At 24.8% G+C, this 21336-nt stretch overlaps 1 protein-coding gene across 2 annotated transcripts in view; it reads left to right on the forward strand.

Moving 5' to 3' along the window:
- The first annotated feature begins 10298 nt into the window (after window positions 1-10298).
- LOC108001407 (cysteine sulfinic acid decarboxylase) overlaps window positions 10299-21336 on the forward strand; it is a 31452-nt gene continuing 20414 nt past the window's right edge. For both annotated transcript variants that reach the window (XM_062075850.1, XM_062075849.1), the window contains exons 1-10: window positions 10299-10614; window positions 10797-11942; window positions 12625-12871; window positions 13372-13579; window positions 13659-14035; window positions 15380-15571; window positions 20411-20459; window positions 20700-20890; window positions 20974-21048; window positions 21115-21277. In XM_062075850.1, the coding sequence (XP_061931834.1) occupies window positions 11671-11942; window positions 12625-12871; window positions 13372-13579; window positions 13659-14035; window positions 15380-15571; window positions 20411-20459; window positions 20700-20890; window positions 20974-21048; window positions 21115-21277 (1774 nt within the window). In that variant the 5' untranslated portion in view covers window positions 10299-10614; window positions 10797-11670. The remainder of the gene's footprint in view (window positions 10615-10796; window positions 11943-12624; window positions 12872-13371; window positions 13580-13658; window positions 14036-15379; window positions 15572-20410; window positions 20460-20699; window positions 20891-20973; window positions 21049-21114; window positions 21278-21336) is intronic.

Consider the following 21336-nt stretch of genomic DNA (forward strand, 5'->3'; position numbering starts at 1 on the left):
CCGAACAGTTAAGTTTATATTATTTATAGCATTCGATCGTGACAAAATATAGGATGAGCCAATATCCTGTAATTTTGTACTTCCGACAGGTCAAGATATGAAATCTTTAATTTCAATGGGAAACTTTTTGAGGTGCAATTGCAGATACGAGAAAAGGAAATGATTCGTTCAAATTTCGTAAAATTCGTTAAAATGTTAAATTGGAGAAGAGGAGGGCAAATACGTAGAAAGATATTTACCGGAAGTGCGCTTCGTGTCTATGCTTCCGTTACAAAATTTGCATGATCGATAAAAAATTTATGTAATTAATACGATACATTGGAAATAATATGGAGAAAAAAAAATATATTGGATTATTATGGAGGGATCTGCAGACTGAAAATGAAAATGAAGGTTTTAAATTAAATATATGTACGTTGCAAAGAATATTATTTAATGCTGTTTAATATTATGATACTATGAATTAATACATTATATATAACATATATATATAATGAATTGTAAAGAAATTTCTTCAAAAATATTTAGGTTGTTAAGTAATAAACTTGACCTCATTATACATGATAAGAGAAACTCAGCGAAATCGATTTTGATTTTTAATATGTAACGTGTGCTTTCCTTTAATTATTCTTTTTTTTTTTTGTTAAGTAAGGTGGATTGTTTTAATTTTGTAAATAGGATATTTAATTCAAATGACGAAGTCCTCTTAATGCATATTTCCTTTTTTTTTTGTGTGTGTTTTGCTTTATTTTTATAATTTTTGTCATTATCGATTTTAATTTCTGTTATTTTCAAAATGGCTCAATTTTCATAATTCAAAGTATAAATCGTACGGTATAAGAATAAGTCAGCTTAATTTCATCATAAAATTAACGATATTTGTAATAAATTCATTATATTAAGTTAAATTATTAAATTGAAATTGAGATGATTAGCACTCAATTTGTAAAAATTTTTACGAGTGCTGAAACTTCATCTAAATATTTACGATATATAAAAAAAAAGATATCATATGATATCATCGATGAATTACACTTTTCTTTTCAAATCAATTTCAAAGTCAATTATTACGCTTAATCGTTCTACAAATATACAATAATAAGTAAAATGAAAAAAATCAAATAATCAATTTTCATAATGTTGAGAAAAGAATTAATTTTTTAAAATTTCATTGTCAAGAATCAAATTAACTTATCTCTTTTTTAAATCATCACTATAAGTTCGTTATATTTATTCATCATAATGTTATCGTTTATTTTCCACGACATTTCGTTACCATATGCGTAACAACGAGAAATATTACATTACCTTAATCTTGCCATATATCTATCGCTTTTAATTTTAACAATTTTTGCTTCGATATGACGAAACTTTTTAGAATGTACTTATGACGAATTTATAACAATGGTAATTATTCAAAAACTGGTAACAATTATTTCTCACAGAAAAACAAACACATGTCTAGTAGACAAGTTTCCAGGTGCTCCGAGCTGTGTCTAATTTCTAATTGACCGAGCGCTGCTAATTGTCTTTATAAATCATGTGTGCTGTCAGTGTTCTGTGCCTGTTTTATTCTATTTTCACTCGTTTAATGCGCGTTAGCCGCATTTATCGTAGACATTTTCGCGTTGAAACACGTGTGTGCATCCGAGACGAATTTTATTTTTTCAAATTCCAATCAAATTTGAAACGTGATTTCAATTATCATATTTCAAAACATCTTAATTAATTGAATGACAAATACAATAATTTGTAATTCCTTAAATTCGATCTATTTTATATTGTTTTTCGTTAAATTGATAGAGGAAATTGATTAGGAATAATTAAAAATTTCTTCTAATAAATGCAATTAAAATAAGTAGAGATTTATTACATTACAGATAAGATGAACCGATTTTTAAATTTATAATAATTAAGAATCTTACTTTCAATGAATAATTAAGAATTCTATTTCTTTTTCTTTTTGATTTTCTTTTTTCTTTTTTTTCTTTTTTCTTCCCTTTCCCCCTCTTAAGTAGGTTGTTTCATGAAAAATATTTCTGAATGCAACCACGATTGTACATAATCTCGAAGCATCAGCTACAAGCATCTATTGTAAGATCTCGGCTCACTGAAACTTTAAGAATATATATCAGTCATTCGAAATATTTTAGTTCTTTTTTGTAAAGATGAACAGACTGATTAAAGATTCGCATTAGTGTAGCAACTAAAGGAAGTATAGTTTCGTTTCGTAGCATCTATATGATCATCGATTCGAATTTGTATCAAGAAGTGTGAGTAATTTGTATGAACCGATGCAGATATGTATGTCCTGTTGAATTTATAGGCTTATTTATCGTCGTCATACCCTTATTTTTTTTTTTTTTTGTCTTTGAATTATGTTACTTGTATCTTATTATGTCGTGACAATGTTGTAACACGTTAACAAACGAATCGTTGATTTTACAAGTTAAATTTCTTTACAAATTTAAATTCAATAATTCGATCGAATTAAACTCGATGATTTCGATGATTAAAATGTTCCTAAAAATCGTGCAACTATGTTAAAAGATAGCTTAAATAAATTTCACGATTTCTCGAAACAAAAATTTCGATCAAATCCATTGTATTGTATCCAGGATAATCATGTTCTGAAAAATTCATTTCGAGGGAGAAAAGTTCCAAATAGATTATTAATAAAATATTATAAAATAACTCTGTTTGACAGAGATTACCATTAGTGTTATTTATTAATTAATAACGTCTGAGAGAATTTTGTCAATAATTATTAATTTTTCTCTTATACAACAATAAACATATAAAGGGATAACATAATTTCTTTTTAAAATATTACGTGGTTTTAATCATGCGTTAAATGCACGGTGGATGATACTACAATTATGTATTGATTAATATGCATTCTTAATTAATACCGTATTATTGTTCAGCGAGAGTATTGATGCAATATTAGTTACAACTGATGATAATGCAATTCAATTTAATATGTAGCATGTATCGTAGTATTGTACTAATATGAATTGTTTACGTACTATTTATCGCGTGATATCGCAATAATATGTCAATTATAATTTATCGACATTGAGAAATTATTAATTATTCTTAATCGCAATATTTCACGGATTTTGAGAGAATTATAATTGACTTGAATTTGTATCCCAATATCTTAACAATGTCTTAATAATTTCGAAGAAGATTCGTATTGGTTTGTAACCCTTTCGTTACTATTAATAATTATAACCGCCTCTCATTGTGCGTTTTCTATATAAGAGCAACTACCAAGTTACTCGATAAAAATTGCAATGTTTTATAATTTATACAAATTTTGTGATGATTTCTATGTTATGTTATTTTTAATGCACTGACTGCAAATGGTTATCTTTGTACGTAGTATGTAATTATAAATAAACTCTTATGATAAAAATTATTTATTTCTTTTCAATTATCAATTCAAATTAATGAAATAGATTCCGAATAATGATGATGCTTCTAGTAGCAGGAGACAAAATTTTTGAATGATATACATTTTTTGGATAATTCCTTCCGTAGCGAAAGGGTTAAATATAATGCATATCTTTGATTGCAATCGAAATAAAAATTTAATTCGATCAATAATAATGCTATTATTTAAAATGAAGTACGTGAGCATAAATCGATAGATCTTGATATTGATGATACGTGAAATAAATCAGTTTTTTTATATTGTATTCTATGCTTTATCCATTGGATTAAAATATTAAGTACTCTCATTCAATAAATCATGAATTATTGCTTCTTTATCTTTTCTTAATTTAGATTAAATAAGAAAAAGATCAATAAAAAATGAAGAAAAGAAATAAAGATGCTTGATAACGGTGTAACTTTTTGAATATTTTTTCTTAAAATAAAAATAATTAATCTATCAGTTTATCCATTGTGTGTGATCTCGCATCTTGATTCAGAATGTCTATCGAAAACTGATCATCCCTGAATACAAGTTCTTGAAATTGGTTCTTCTAATCATATCTTTCGATTCGATAAGAAGGAGTAAGAACACGTGCAATTTTTTAAAAGAAGAGCGAAATCTTTTTGATCGAAAAAATCAAGTTCTAACTTTTCTTTTTTTTTATAATTCACTATGCTCATAAATCATATGACTCGTCAATCTGTACTATTTATCCAGCCTTTAATTTTTATAACTAGAAAACACGTATAACATATCTCGCACATTTACAACGCAGGACTAAAATAAAAGAAAAAAAAAATGATATTACGAATTAAATTGTCGCGAAAAAGGGAATCATAATTGCACGTAGCGCATAAAATGGCGGCCATACGACAATTCAAGCATATACCATCGACATATTTCTCCATCCACTTATTCCCTCTCCCCCATCGTGTTCAACGTGGATGTAAACGACGGCGTGTACGAGTGGATGAACATAACGAGGATTTTACAACATCGTGGACGGTGACAGTTTCGTTTTTACAGCTTGTAAGGTATCGCGTAAAAGTGTCCGAAACGATGGCCCCAGCAACGCTTGGAACAAGAACGAAACGATAGAAAAAAAAGAAAAAGAGAGGAACAATAGAGAAATCGTATTGCACCCACTTTATTGCGTTTTATCTACTCGTATCAATCAATCCGACCGTTGTACTTATTTATTCGACGATCTATAAACGAAACGAGCGTTATACATGCGTCGCAATGTTTTAAGCATTTACGATTTTTGATAGATATCTTGATAAAGAGAAAAGACACGAGGCGTGGCTGGATTTTACTTGAAGATTTTACTACAGGATGCAATTAGCGTGATTTATCAATGAAAATTCGAGATATGCAAATATCATTGTTCGTAAACTGTAATTTTAATTATAATATTATAATATATAATTATTAAATAAATATTAAGAGAGAGATACGATACATAGTGATATTTTTTCCTTCTATTCTTATTACACTGTTTTGTTATATTAATTTTATTTCCTTTTTATAGCTGATATTCATTTCCAAAAATTCGACTAGTTTTGTTGTTCACTTTATGATATACTTATTTTCATTTTCCAGACATTTTATGATGATTTATAAAAATTTAGATATATATAAAGAATTTAATAATGTTTCAAGTATGAATTTTTTTCAGGATCTTTTTAATAATGGAAAATATTAAAGCTCTTATAGTTAAGAAATTATTACACGTATATTAAAAATAAAAAAAATAAGAAAAAAACAGAAAATGGCTTAAATAATAAAAATAATTTTAAATATTAATTATTCTATTACATTTTATAAAATAAAAGACAATAATATTCTATTTCTCAAATATTTCTATGAAATTGTTCTAAATGATAGCTATAATTACCAATAATTAAAATAAAGATTAAATATGGTATATTCATATCAAATTATCCTTAAAAACCAAAATTTAAATACTAATTTAATCATAATAAAAATAACTGTATCTCTTCAGTGTTACATCTAATTGTAAGTATTTTTATTTCATTCCCTTAATCTTTCATCTATTTCCTTCGTTTATTCTACTAATGAACTCATTTGCATTAATAGCCCATAATTTTACGTTAATGCCTCATTTAATTTCATATTAATGTTTTTTAGTTCAACGTTACGATTATATTTCTAATAATTCATTATAGCCCATTATACATTATCCCATGAGTATAATTCATCATATTTTTTGCATAAAAAGATGTTTATTCAAATTTCATGGAAGGACCACACAGATATTCCAATATTGAGAATCATGTACTACTGAATTCTCCCCCTTGTTCGTTGTCCAAGAATCGCACCGTAATTATGATGATGTTTTGGACACTCTTGGATTGGTGCCACACACGCGATCGATCCTTCCCAATTTATTTCTTTGGAAAAAAATTTTTTCATTAGATTCATCTTTTGCGTGTCCTAATATCGATAGTGGAAAATTATAATTAATGAAGGATTCTGCATGCTAAAATTTGTTTAAATGTTATAAAAATTTTCAATTGAGGCAAGATAACTGATAATAGTACGAAAGAAAAAAAACTTTAAGCATTTCAAAATAAAAGTATATTGATGTTTTGATGAAGAGTTAATTTATTATTTTTTTCTTTTTTTAATTTTAACAGTTTTTATTTAAATAAACATATATTATTTAAAATATTAAAAAAAATTGCATCCAATTAATTTCCAGACTATCTAACATTTCTACAAATAAAAGTAATAAATAAGTATTAAAAATATTAACTTGTTCTCAGAAATAATCGTGAAAATTTTTTTTCTTTTCGAATCATTATTAATAAACATATAATTGGAAATTAAATAGATAATACGATCAGAAACGTAGAACTGGAACTCAATTAACTGTCACAGACGCCTATCCAGCTATCTAAGACGAGGAAGATGAACAAAGAAAAACAGATGAAGAGTAAAAAGCAAATCGAAGAGCAAGGAAATTTTAGCGCAGGGAAGCCAGTGAGTGTTGGTCGGTCGGTCAGCCCAAGCAGGTATAAAAGCGTTGCATCGCCTTAGCCATGGTATATTTCTGCATTATATAAGCAATATAGTCCTTAGTTTATGCCTGGGACGCCGCAGTTAAACGTTGCGAGGACTTTTATAGGCCTATACGCGAATTCTCCCATACTTATGCCGGTTACGACGCGTGTTTCCACTCGAGCAGAGATACAGGCATTTACACATGCGCGCCCTCTAGCGTCGTGGTTCCTTGTCAAGACCGATGGGAAACACGTTTGAAGAAGATGGATGATTGTTCCATGTCGCATAACGAAGTGTTAACCTTTAACCGGTAGCGTGGATTTTTTATTAATTAAAATCTCGTTATCTCGATAAAAGAAGCCTGGTGTATCTAATCGAAGATGTTGAATACGCATTTTACATTATGGTATATAGGAAATTAATTACAAGATGAAGTGAAGTAGAGAGTTTCTTAGGTTAATACTAAGGATTGAATTAGTATAGCTGTAAAATAGTTCTCCTTTATGAATTAATTTATATTGCTGGAAAATCGAAATGTTTTATTAATTTTTGAAATTATTTTAGTTAAAAAGATGAATAACGATTAAAGAATAATTACATAGGTTTGTCATATGTAATACATTGTCTTTAATTATTTATATCTTTATATGGCATTTAAATATCAAGTATATACTATTCAATTTGTTCTCTGTTCGCGTATGAGAAAACGTAAAAAAAAGAGCAAAAGGCTCGAGACAACGATAAATCATAAAATGGTTGATCAAGCAACAATGTTATCCCTTAAAAGGAATAGAATACATTCTCTTATTCTGAAGCGACTCTTGAATGAAATACGTTTACTAATTCTATGTTACGTTCATATTTTTTAAATAATTATTTTAACATTATGTATTTTATTTTTATTTTTTAGTCTATATACTAATTATTGTTAAAAATATTTTTACTATACCTGATCGATATTAATTCGACAATTGGCCTGTTCCAGAGTGAGTTACTTCGGGATGTATATGTTCATGTCAGAGTGAGAAAGCATTATATATATCCTATCCTTGTATTAAACCATGTCACTGCTCATTCGACCGCAAAGATTTATGGCTTCTCGCTTTCACGGACCTCTCACTCGTTCTCGGATCTCTCACTTTCTGCGGGCGACTTCAAAGAAGTGGGGATAGCGATGTGCTTATTTCGAGTCAGATCTTATTCGATCCTATCAAATATTAACGGTTCCTTCATCGATAATAACTGTTCAATGCAAGAAGTTATTTTGGTCCTTTCATATAGAAGATAACCGAAAAATATTTTTTATATTTTTATATGGAATAAAAAGCTAAGGTGATAATCTATAAAAATTTTTCGTAGAACTTCTTTCATTTTTACAGTAGAATATTATATAATGTTATATAAGAAAATTTATTAGAATCGTAATTAGAAATTTACGATATTTGTAAAATTATGTTACTAATATATGTTGAATCGCGAGAGACGTGATACAATCTTGACTATTATATAATAGATAACACATATCAGCAATGGTGTTATATTTATAAAAAGAAAGTAAGATATGAGATAAACAATTTTATTTTCATGATTTATTATGTATGCATAAGTATTTATTTTATCTATTCTGTTTATTAAAGATTAAATTTATTTATGTTACGTGTAACATAAATTCAATCATTCGAAACCATTTAATTTTTATTTAAATTTTATTTATTTTTCATTTCATATTACACATTAATGTTATTAATATTACATGTAAATTACTATTATGATTCATCTATTATATAATTTAAAATTTTAATCTAGCATTTTACAATTTTTTAATACAATATAATATCTTTTAGGTTGAGGATTATAATCAATATGAATAACGAAAAAATAAAATGAAGATGCTAAATGATAGAATTTAATCATTTTTTTTATATAAAAACAATTAATTGTATATTATTATATTTAAAAAAGATAAAAATATATAAAATAATTATTTTTAATTCATCTGAAAATCGATGTACTCAATTTTCATAATTTCGTACCTTTAAAAAAGGAATTGTTCGGTATATTTTAATTTCGTTTTTGCTTTTTATTGCTTCAGAACTTATTATCTTTATTTATTAATTTATTATCTTCTCTGATATTCGCTTCCAAAGAGCTGTTAAAAGTGAAATACCTACAAAATGCATTAAAAACGAATATCGGTAATTCATTCTTCGACATTATTATATTAAAATAATTTCACTGTATATTTTATTTATAATATATGTAGGTACGTGAATTTATTTAAATACAAATTAATCTTAAAAATGCAAATTAACTTTTAAAAATAATAATCTTTAGCTTTATTAAGTCTTTATTAAGAAATTGATTTTTTATTAATATATATTTAAATTATGAATAATATCATTAATAAGCAAATAAATTAATAGATTTAATAATAAATATAAAAGATGTATAGAAATTGAAGTTATCAATAGGTGTGAATGGTTCTTAATTGAAGGCGATCAAGATTCAGGCTACTTGACTCAGTTTAACACTTTATCGATGAAATTTTTCGAGAGATGGCGCCCTTTCCGCTTCGATGAAGGGTAAATGTGAGAATATTACTTCAGCTCTACGAAGCATACATTTAACATACATTTTCGATATGAAGAAGCGCTTACATATATTATACATTATAGTATATGATCTACAATACATTATATGATCTGGGATTACTCAAATCTAATATTACTCAAAATCACTGGATTTAAACAATATATAAAATGTTTCTCAATTAATTCGTGATATAAAAAAAAACTTGTTATATAAATAAAATCTTCAATTTTGAATAAAAAGTAACGCCTATTTAGCAAAAATAACTATTATAAGATTAATTTAAATATTTCGCACCTTGATATCCTTGAAAAATCTCAGAAGCGTTGTGACATACATGTTTTAATATTCAGAAATACCTGGAATATATGGTTCGAAACAAGTTAAATATAAATCTAAAAATATTTATTTTTATAAAAATATATAAAAAAAATTGTAAAGAAATTGAAGAAATTCTTCACTTTAATTAAAGAGATTTATATTATAATAAATAAAATATTTTATATTTTTATTTAGAAATGAGAAATTAAAAGAAAAAAATTAAAAATTAAAAATTAAGGAAATTATTTTATATTTATATTTTATGTTATTTTATTTTGTTGTTATAAAAAGATTTGTTGTTACATTTAAAAAATTAGAAGAAAATCTTTTTATCGAAGAATACATCTTTAATAAATATATATAATAATAAAAAGTATAATAATTTAATTTTAAGTAAATAGTGGAGAAAAAAAATTTTAATAAATGTAAGTCGAAAAAGTTATTAAAAGTTGTAAATAATTTTTATTTTGATTAAAGCACTATGCAAAAATAATGAATTATTTTATCATTTTTTTCGTTTTTGATTATCGAAGATTTTCTATGTTTTCTTTTTATTTCTTGTAGAAATTTTTTACAGATATTTGATATTTTTTTTTGATATTTTACTAAAGAATTGCATTCTTCACAAATTTCTAAACATTTCAAATAAATCAATTAGATATGATTGTGATGTTGTATCGATCATGATTATTATTCTTATGTCAAAGATAATTGATTATCATTACATTTAATTCTATAATTTTTTTTCTCCAATTCATTAATAATACTGTTATCTCATTTTATTTGGTGTCGATAATATCACACGTGACAGAATGTAGCTCAATCTAAAAAATATGTTAGATAGTCCCTCTATATTATATCTATTCTATGATATAAAGCTTTTTTATTGTGTTCTGTTTTATCATTGGAGCAATAAGTTCCTCAAAATTCCACCAGGAGAACTTAGTGCACTTTCATGAACGTTTAATTATATGTTCTTTAAAAATAATATATTATTTAATATACATGTAATTATGTATTATTTAATATACATTTTGTGCTTTTGAAGGATTCAAAATATTTCATTAGACACTTTGATTTTAATTATTTGAATTGCTAGAATGAATTTTTGATGTGTATTATGTTTATGTTAACCTCAAAATTTATTGATGTTCTATAATATTTTTTATTTTAATTGATAATAAAAAACACAGAGTGTACATTGTGAAAAGATTTAATATTTAGATATATTTTTGGTAAGTGCATCTGATAAATTATATTAGTCATACTGAATAATACAATTTATAATTATCATAACCTATATTTTTTGTGTTTTTATTATTTATTTTATTTTTTTTTCACGATTTTGTTAAGATTGTTAAGATTATAATGATATGATACTTATAAATACGAAATATTTTTATAATTTTTTATGCAGGCTTGATTATGAATCCTGACATTGAGCAAAAGATTTTCAAATTTGAAACATTTGTCAATGATGTATTGAAAGAAGATCTTGCTCAATTAGAACAGAAACTTGATATTAAAAATGCAGATGTTGCCGAATTTCTTCAATTAAAGTCTATGATAACTACCATTCAAAATAATAACCTTGATAAAAATGGATTTAAAACTCAAGTAGATATTGGGCAAAATTTCTTTATTGAAGCACACATTCCTGATGCTTCTACAATTCTATTGGATATTGGTTTAGGACATTATATGGAGTTTTCATTAAATGATGCTTTGGCTGTTATCAGTGTCAGAATTAAACTTCTAGAACAACAGATTGAACACTATCGTAAAGAAATAGCTAAGATAAATGCTCATATCAAACTAATTCTTTTAGGCATTAGAGAATTACAAGGATTTAAAGATTGAATATAAAATACATTTTGTATTATATAATTCTGTGTAATTTTTCATCTGTATATTTTTACATACTATTATAACTTTTGTACATAATAGAGAATTAAATAAATATTAAATGATTTTGAATAAACAATTATGTTTCCCCATTTTTTAGAATTCTTATTTCATTCTTAAAGTACGCTATTAAATTTCAACGAAATTATTTCGCGCGATGAATTCACGTGTTTAATCCAATGTAAATCGTTCACAATGTCCCATCAATTTCGTACCCCGAATACCGCGCTTTTGTTTCCTTGTTAAGAGTAATTGCGTAAATTTACTAGGACCTTGTGACCCGCTTATATATGATAGAGGTCAATCGCAAGCGAATCAGTGCGTTTTTCGCTTCAGCGTTGATTTCCCATTTTCACGACTCTTGCTAACGTGAAGCATTTGCTTTAATGTCGGATTGGCAGAGCATACCATGCATCGAAAGACACAAAGAATTCCTCGAGAAGATTACTGCGATTTTGATCGACTGCGCCTTCGAAAGTGTATCCCGTGAAAATCCAGTGTTGAGATGGAGGGAACCAAATCATTTGCAAAATATTATAAATTTTAATTTACAGGAGCAGCCCCGTGATCAAGATGATCTTCTAGAGATTGTGGCTAAAATTTTTAAATACAGCATTAAGACAGGTCATCCTTACTTTATGAATCAGTTATTTTCTGGGTGAGATATCGATAAGCGCATGAATTTTGATATAATTAAATGATTCGATGAAATACTTATAAAATTTATGATAGAAAGATTTTTTAATTATATTCCTGACTAATAATAAAAAATATCAAATTTTATCTGTTTAAAATAGTAATAGATTAATATAATCTTAAATCCAATTGGAATTTTTCAAGAATAATAGATGATTATATCTTATTTATATTTTGTTATGAATTTATTATGATTTGGTTTTATTATGATTTGAAATTTGAGTTGAGATATATAATTGTTTTAGATCTGAAATGTTTGTGAGCCAGATCTGAATAAATAAAATTTCTTTTAATTATTTATTTTTATCTATTTAAACTTTAATATATTTATAAATAATTTATAATTAATTTATAAATATGTAATAAATGATTTTTGTATATTACATATATGTTTCAATCAATGATGTTTTTTATTTTTAATATTTATAAGAAAATTCAAAACATTAAATTCACATTCTAAATGTATGATGATTTAATTTGTTCGTTGTATTATAATAAAAAATTTAAATTATTTTTTTTGTACATTTAATTATTAATGGGAATGATTCAAATATTTTGAGAAAAAATTTAAATTATTATTTTTTGTTATTAAGATTATTATTATTATATGATATAAATATATTATTTGATCAAAATTTATTTAGATTGGATCCGTACGGTTTAGTCGGACAATGGCTTACCGACATATTAAATAGTTCAGTATATACATACGAAGTGGCACCGGTTTTAACATTAATGGAAAACACCGTTATTAAAAAACTGTTAAGCATGTTTTACAAGGATGAAAATGGTTCTATGATAGGAGATGGTCTTTTTTGCCCAGGAGGTTCTTTCGCTAATGGTATCGCTATCAACTTGGCACGATATTGGTTTAGAAAAAAAATTCAAAATGTGAGTATTTATATTAATAAATAATTTTGATAATAACTGAAATCAAATGGTTAATGTGATAACGATTATATTCATATCTAAATCATATTCTAAATGATTTAATGTCGTTCTGCGGTAATAATTTATATTTTATTGAAAGTATATCAGTGATCGCAAAATCGTTTGATAAACCAAATAAGAAAAACTGGTTTTTCAACATATGCAATCGTATATTTTATATTGCTAGTTTTTAAAATTATATTATCTTATATAGATTCTTCTTTGATTTCTTAATTTATTTTTATAAAATAATGTTTATTAAGTACAATTGTAAGTATTTAAAATTTTTTTCAAACATATAGTAAATAATAAATATTTTTATTTATTTTTAATTGGATAAAAAATAATATAAAATAAAGTTTTTAAAATTAGATATTTATGAAAATTTCGTGGTAATTAATATATTTAATTTAAAATTTGTATTTTTTAAATAACTTTAATCATTATATTTTATTTTTTAGAATAAAAATATATCATCTACAAATCTGGTGCTTTTTACATCTGAAGATGCGCATTATTCGATTTTGAAGTGGGGAAATGTTTGTGATATAGAAGTGGTTCTCATAAAAACTGACGAGTATGGCAGAATGAATATTAATGATTTGAAAGTTAAGATATTAGAAGAACAAAAAAAAGGAAATTATACATTTTGTACTATCGCCACTGCAGGTTTGTTGAACCAGTGATGAATTAAAGACATGAATTTTTAGTAATTTTATTCATTACTAATAATTTTACTTATTTTTAGGAACAACAGTTCTAGGTGCATTCGATCCTTTGATCGAAATTGCAGATATTTGCGAACAATTTAACATGTGGTTGCATGTAGATGCAGCTTGGGGAGGTGGTTTAATATTCAGTAGAAAACATAGTGTTCTTTTAAGAGGAATACAAAGAGCAGATTCTATCTTATTTAATGCACACAAATTATTGGCAGTTCCTCAACAATGTTCTTTACTTTTAACTAAACATAAAAGCATTTTTAAAGAAGCACATTCTAAACATGTTCCTTATCTCTTTCAAAAAGACAAATTTTATCCTACAGATTTAGATGTGGGAGATAAGTATTTACAATGTGGACGCAGACCAGATGTATTGAAATTTTGGTTTATGTGGCAGGCTAAGGTAATCTTATGAACAAACTATCTAATTTAACTTGTTTTTGCTTGTGTGCAATCATTTGATTTATTTCTGGTAGATAATTTTTTCTGTTTAGAAATGCACTTTTCTTGAGAGTCATACAAGGTTCCACATACTTTGAGTAAAAGATAAAATCTACTTGCATGATACATAGGTTCTTCCTTCCCTTATTAATCTTTAAGTGTCAACCACTTATGCAAATATGTGGAAAACTAGCCTTCATAGCACTTTTTCCCCTGATCTTCCTTTAATTGTACATCTTGTACTTTGTGGTTTAAGCAGGTACTGCGATGCACTCCGTAAAAGATAAGGGTCTGTATGCTATGTTTCAAGTGTTTACCAGTATACTTATGCATATATTAACTTCCCCTGTTAGGAATAAAGAATGTTCATACTGCATCTATTCAATACATTTTCAAGATCATGAAAGAATCTCCTGAAATTCTCAAGGGGGTTTGCCGATAGCAGTGCTTTTAGACCAGTAACTTTCAAAGTTTCCCTCATTCACACATTTACATATTTTATTATCCCTACCATATTAAGAAGTTAAATAATAAGCTTTCAAATTTAAATTTTAATATTTGAAAGTGATAAAAAAATAATTCTATAATGAGAATTATAAGTCAGAATTTATTCTTTTAGATAATTTTATCAAATATATGAAGTTTTAAGATTAAGTAGAATTAAAAAAAATATATTAATATATTACAGCACAACAATTTTAAATGTTAGTATATTTATAATTATTTCTGAACGAAATTTATTCTTCTAATTCTTATATTACTAAATATATATATCAATAGAGAAACTAATATACATTCCATTCTTTTTCATATTCATTTAAAAATTTGTAGATTATTTTCTTATATTTATTAAATAATAGATTATTAAATCAATAATTGTTAGAAAAATAAATTTATTTAAAAATATTTTATTTCGTTTATTATTTTAATGTATGTAGTATTTTAAACTTATCATCGATATTGTGTGAGTTGTGATTTAATATTTCATTAAATAAATTGTGATAAATATTTGTATTTAATATAAAAATATTAATATTAATATATAAAAAATTGATATATAAAAATTTTTTAACAAAATTTAATTCTTTTATTATATATATATAAGAAAGAATTCTTTCATCGAAATCTAAAGATATTATTTAAAATGATTTTAGTTTTTTAAATAAAATGAATAGAAATTTTTAATTTCTATTTTTTCATTTTATATATTATAATTTATCATCTTAAATATCATTCCTTTAAGAAATTAATTTATTTTTCTTAGAGTTAAATATTGTTCATGCAATTAAAATTAAATCTATTTCAGGGCACTTCAGGATTTGAAAAACATATCGATCATTTAATGAAACTGTCAGCTCTCTTTAAAGAAGAAGTGGAAAAAAGAGATGGATTTAAATTAGTAACAAATCCATGTTTTATAAACGTTTGCTTTTGGTTTATTCCATCGACTTTAAGGATTCAGAATTCAATTTACGACTATGAGAAAAGATTACACGAGGTGAGTTTAATAAATTATTTATGTTTTAATTATAATATTTATTTATTTAAATATAATAATATCTTTATAAAAAATAAAATATAATATGGAAAATTATTTGTAATATCTTTAATAGGTTTTTTTTATTAATGATTTATCTATGATTTATCTTTTCTAATAATGATATGATGAATCTTAAAAACTTTAGAATTTTTTAGGTGGATTATTTTTTTATACTGATAACAGATAAATAATTCGATAATAATAATATAAATTTCTTTTTCGTTAACAATTAATAAAGTAAAATTTTAAAATATCTGATATTGGAAATCATTTATATTAAAAAAACATTCACTTTTTAAACTAAATTAAATATATAAAATAATAGATTATTAAAGAATAGTATATAAAAATATATATTTAATAAAAATTGATTATTTCATTAGGTTGCACCAAAGTTAAAGGAAAAAATGACTAAGAGGGGTAGTTTAATGATCAATTATCAATCACTTCACGAAAAACCGAATTTCTTTCGTTTTGTTATTCAGAATTCAGGAGTGGATACACAAGATATTTTTTATGTTTTCGATGAACTGGAAAATCTCGGAGAATCTATGTGATAATTTATAATATACATAATATTATTGTTATTTGTTAAATTAATCTTTATTTAATTATAGTATAATTTGTAAAAAGTATGACGATATGAAGTTCTATTTCCATTCTATTTTTTTGTGCATTTTTATAGTATATATCATCATCATGACAAAAAATTTATTCATTGTAATTTTTAATTAAATTCTTTTTCTTGAGTTTGAAAAAATTTTTTATTACGACGTAAGTTTTATTGAATTCCTTTTGAAAAAAATTAATGAATTACAACCATAAAAATCAATCTGAATTAAATTAAAACTAAACTTAGAAGTCAGTTGATTTAGGATTCGCTATTAAATTTCCAATATCCAAATTTTAAGTCTCAAAAACAGACAAGATACAATAGAGATTGTCAATAATCTAGGAGCATTTATATTTAATTTAATCATAAAAGTTGATAAAATCAATAAATTTTAATAATAAATAATAAATAGTCGACTTTAGTTTCTGAGATATTCGTTTTTATTTTATCATTGCATTATATTTTGTTGAAAAAAAATAAAATTGAGCAAATATCGAATTCATCTTGAGTAAAAAAAAAATTTACAAATTTTAAAGAACAAATAGATAAGAAAAACAAATAATGAGAAAGAGATAAAGATATAGTAAAAATCAGCACCATCTATAGAATGTCTGAAATGAAATAAATTTAGACATAGAGAATAAAGAATAAGAGAAAAAAAGAATAGGATAAAAATTAACATTAACGCCATCTCTTGAGTATTAAACATATCTCCTTTTAAACAGAATAAGATAGAATAGAAATTGCGCCATTTTTTGAATTAGAATATGTTTTCAAAAATTCTTAAGAGATGGCGCTAATTTTAGATTCTCACCCTATATTGTACTTCTTTAAAAATATTATTTTCAATATTAAAGAGATGGCGCTAATGATTAAGTCTTATCTATCTTTATCTTTCTTCTTTAATTTACTCTCTTTATTTATACTTGTCTTTTAAAATTATATATCAAGAGACAGATATCTGATTAACTTTATTGTCTTCTTTGCCTAATCTATTGATTAAAAATTTTAGAATAGAGTCTATTCAATTCAATTTTTACATGTTATAAATATATATTATTTACACGTATTTACTTAAAAAATTGATATATAAAAATATCAGTCAATTATTTATTAAATTTATGTTTGATGAAATAAAGAAAGAACAGACTGGAAGTATAATGAAAATAGAATAGTTTCCGTCTCATTTCATTTAATTATATTTATAAAAATATAAATAATGCGATTCCCTTGAAATTATTCATTAACTTTTTTTTGAATTTGAAACATTAAATGTTAGGTCTGTACTTCATCTGTATGAAGTTAATTCGTGATTGTCTTCGTTGTAGAAACCGTGGTGTCATGACCTACCGTCTTACTAATCCTTATTCAAGTGACAGCATATAGGGAAGCCCTATATACATCTATAGTACGTTTGTACTATGTGGAACATAATGACTTGCAATCGCTATTGCGTACGGTTTTTCATTCGAAAACAAAGGAATCCTTTGTTACTTTACGATTAATCTCATCGAAATGAAACGGTTATATCTGATTTGTAATTTTAAAATAGGATCCATTATCTTCGATGTACAATCATTTCATTTAAAATTAAATACAAATTGTTTCATGGAAAATAATTTATTCGGATGATGTTCATATATTTGATTGAAAATGCTTTTGTGAATCTGTTATGAGAGATATTTTTTATAAAATTAGGTGAAAGATGATTAAATTAAATTTATTAAATTTTTTTAAATTTATTGAAATTTTTAATAATTGTTATTCAAAAATCTTGTTTTTATGTCTAAATTAAATTTTAAACTAAATTTCTAAACTTACATAATATAAATATAATTAATTTATATTGTTAGATTATTATGTATTTTAATATATAACATTTCGTGTATTAATATAATTTTAATATAGATAATTTTAAAAGAATATCTATATGATGTCACTTTGTCACATTTATTAAATTTATGACAGCTGCTAAATTTTCTGTCCTTTGTTAAATTTTATCATCATTTAATAAATTTGTAATATTGTTAATAAAGATATTCTTTTTAAATGCAAAAAAGTATGCATTTAAAATTATATAAGGTAGTTATGAAAATATAAGATAGATGTGGATGGGATAAAACCCCATAATAAAAAATTTCGCATAAATTTATTCACGAATATTTTTGTAACAATAGCAAAAAAAAATTTTGTCATTTATTTATCATTTTCATCTCCATAAATTCTGTTTCGAATATTGAAACAAAAAAATCGATATTTCCTTCAAAGCATATATGCAACAAAAGTTTTAGTGACCTATATTTTTACTAGTCCATTTGTAACGCGTATGAAGCGTATAATTGTTATCGCTTCGCATATTTTAATTAAAAGTCATGGATGTATGTCACGTTAATTGATGCATGGAATCTTCAATAAAAGTTTAAAAAATATTCAGCGAATAATTAATGCGTATATATATGCATATATCTAATGTCATACATAAATAATTAAATTTAGTTAAAAATTTATTTTTGTTTTATTGGTAAATTTTATATGTTAATATTAATGGAATAAAATGAATTTATTTATTTATTTTTCTTTGTTTCATAAAAATTAATACGTCCATTAAAATGATTCATTTAAATATTTTCACACATAATTTCAAGAAACGAAACAATGTGATAATTTGTTTTAATTAGTTCTTTGATTTAAATCATTGTTAAATATCATAGGATTTTATTTTAAATATCTCATTGCTAATATTTGCATTTCATTTGTGGTATAATAAACCACGTTAATGAAATGCTTAATATTTAACTACTGATATCATCGAATGGTACTAACAATTCTAGTAAACAATATGAAATGCTTGTATGCATAATTAATTATAAAAATATATCTGATGATCTGATAATAATCGAGGATTTTCGATTGTTGAAGGTCATGAAATTTTGCGATACCACAGTGACCCATAAATTACAAAATTGAACGAACTTGCGTTACACATAATACGGATACCGATAAAAGCCTGCTAAACATGTCATGATGAGATGAGAAGAATTAGAATCATTGTTATAATATAATATCTCAAAAATAAGATAATTTGAAACCATAAAATTCATATAACTTTTATTAATATCTTATTAAATTTTTAGATTTATTTAAAAAATATATTTGATATTTTATGTTTTCTGATACAATTGAAATTATTTATAATTAATAATCCAATATTATTATAATCCATAATATTATAATATTTCAATTTCTTTCAAAATGATATTAAATTTATTCATACGTACAATAATAATTTTTATTTCAAAATTATATTTCGATATTTATTTTTTCAATAATAAAAATAAAATTAACTGGAAACAATCTACATACCGATATTCAAGCAATATTCTACGCTGTCTTAGACTTGAACGTATTTCTTTATCGTATTAAAATAGGTTATATGAGAAACCCTTTACAGGGAACTGTGCTTGTGTGTTACGTTCCTGTTCCCGAGTCACTGCTAGGGGTGCTTGCCCTGCGGGTGAACTTAGACAGTAGGTTGCCGCCACGAAAGACGGTTTTAACGTCGATAGTCACTATTCGAATCGTTCAGTAACCCGAATGTCAGTCGATATCTGCAAACTCGATGGCCAGGATGGGAAGGTTCTTCCAATTCATGTGCCACAGGTATTTTGTTTGTTTTTTGCGTCTCCAAAATTTAATTGACAATTTAAAATTTTCGAAGGAAGTTGAAATTATTGAAATTTAAAAATTATTCCCAATCAAATAACGTGTAATCTATGAATTATATGTAATGTGTTATTATACCTTACGAATACATACGAAATTAATTGTTAATTTTTATTCAAAAGATAAATTATATATTTATCCTTTTATTCCTTATCATGATTTCTGAGTTATAATCGAATTTTTAAATTTTGTTTAAATTATTATTTAGTTTTTCAAATATGATTTAATAATTTTATGATTACCTATGATGTATTATAATTGTTCTTATTAGTATGTGACTTATATTCAACATTGATTGCAACTCTCTTTTCATTTTGTTTTTTTATTTTATACTATTTCTATGATATTAATTGTTCCTGAATAAAAACTTATGATTTGTAGTTTTTAATTTTTTCACAATTTCTACTTAATCTTCTTAGCATTTGCAAGATCGTATGCAATATCTGTTTTACTGTTTGTAGAACGTGAGTCTCTTGGAAACGTATCGTTACATCATGGAAAATGCAGCAGGTTAGCCTCTTTTCTTTGACATAAATACTTTGTACCTATATATTAATTATGTACAATATTTTAAATTAATTTTAATTATATTTTTATTTTTTTTTTAATTTATATTAAACTTTATATTATATCCAATAAAATTTAAAATATTCTTCACAAAATGTATATATATATTTATAATTTGAACAATAATATTATAATAATATTTTAATCTTATAATATTGTCCTATTGAATTTTTTATTTTTTAGATTCCAGAGTAGCAGATTGGATGTTAATGAGTAATCCGTTTTCATTGTTAGGAATTATATTTCTTTATTTGCTCTTTGTTCTTCGTCTTGGCCCATTATGGATGAAAAATCGAAAACCGTATAGTTTAAACAAAATTATGATTTGTTACAATATTTTTATGTCAACTGCCAGTGGAACTGTATTTTATGGGGTGAGTCATTCACATTTTTCAAATGAGATTATCATTTTTTAAAAATTAACAGTACTTGAAACGATTAATATATTTTTATTAAGTTATTAACATCCGCCACAAAATTTTCTCTTGGATGCGAACCTCATATCGTTATGAATGATCCTAAATCTTATCGTGTAAGTACCAAAGGCATTAAAGAAACGCAAATATCGATATTACGAGGATTGTGTCGTACTTAATAGATGGCTCGATGGATGTGGAGGCTCTTAATGTTGAAAGTCCTCGAGTTGAGCGACACCATCATCTTCGTTCTAAGGAAAAAATACAACCAAGCATCTTTTCTTCACATTTATCACCACACGTCGACCGTTCTTCTTGCCTGGATAGCATGCAAATTTGTCCCAGGTAAATCTACGAACTAAATTTGATTTTTTTCTTTTTTTCCAAGTCTAAATTCGATTGTT

Source organism: Apis cerana, linkage group LG5 (assembly GCF_029169275.1).
Source record: "Apis cerana isolate GH-2021 linkage group LG5, AcerK_1.0, whole genome shotgun sequence".
In the NCBI taxonomy this organism is placed as follows: domain Eukaryota; kingdom Metazoa; phylum Arthropoda; class Insecta; order Hymenoptera; family Apidae; genus Apis; species Apis cerana.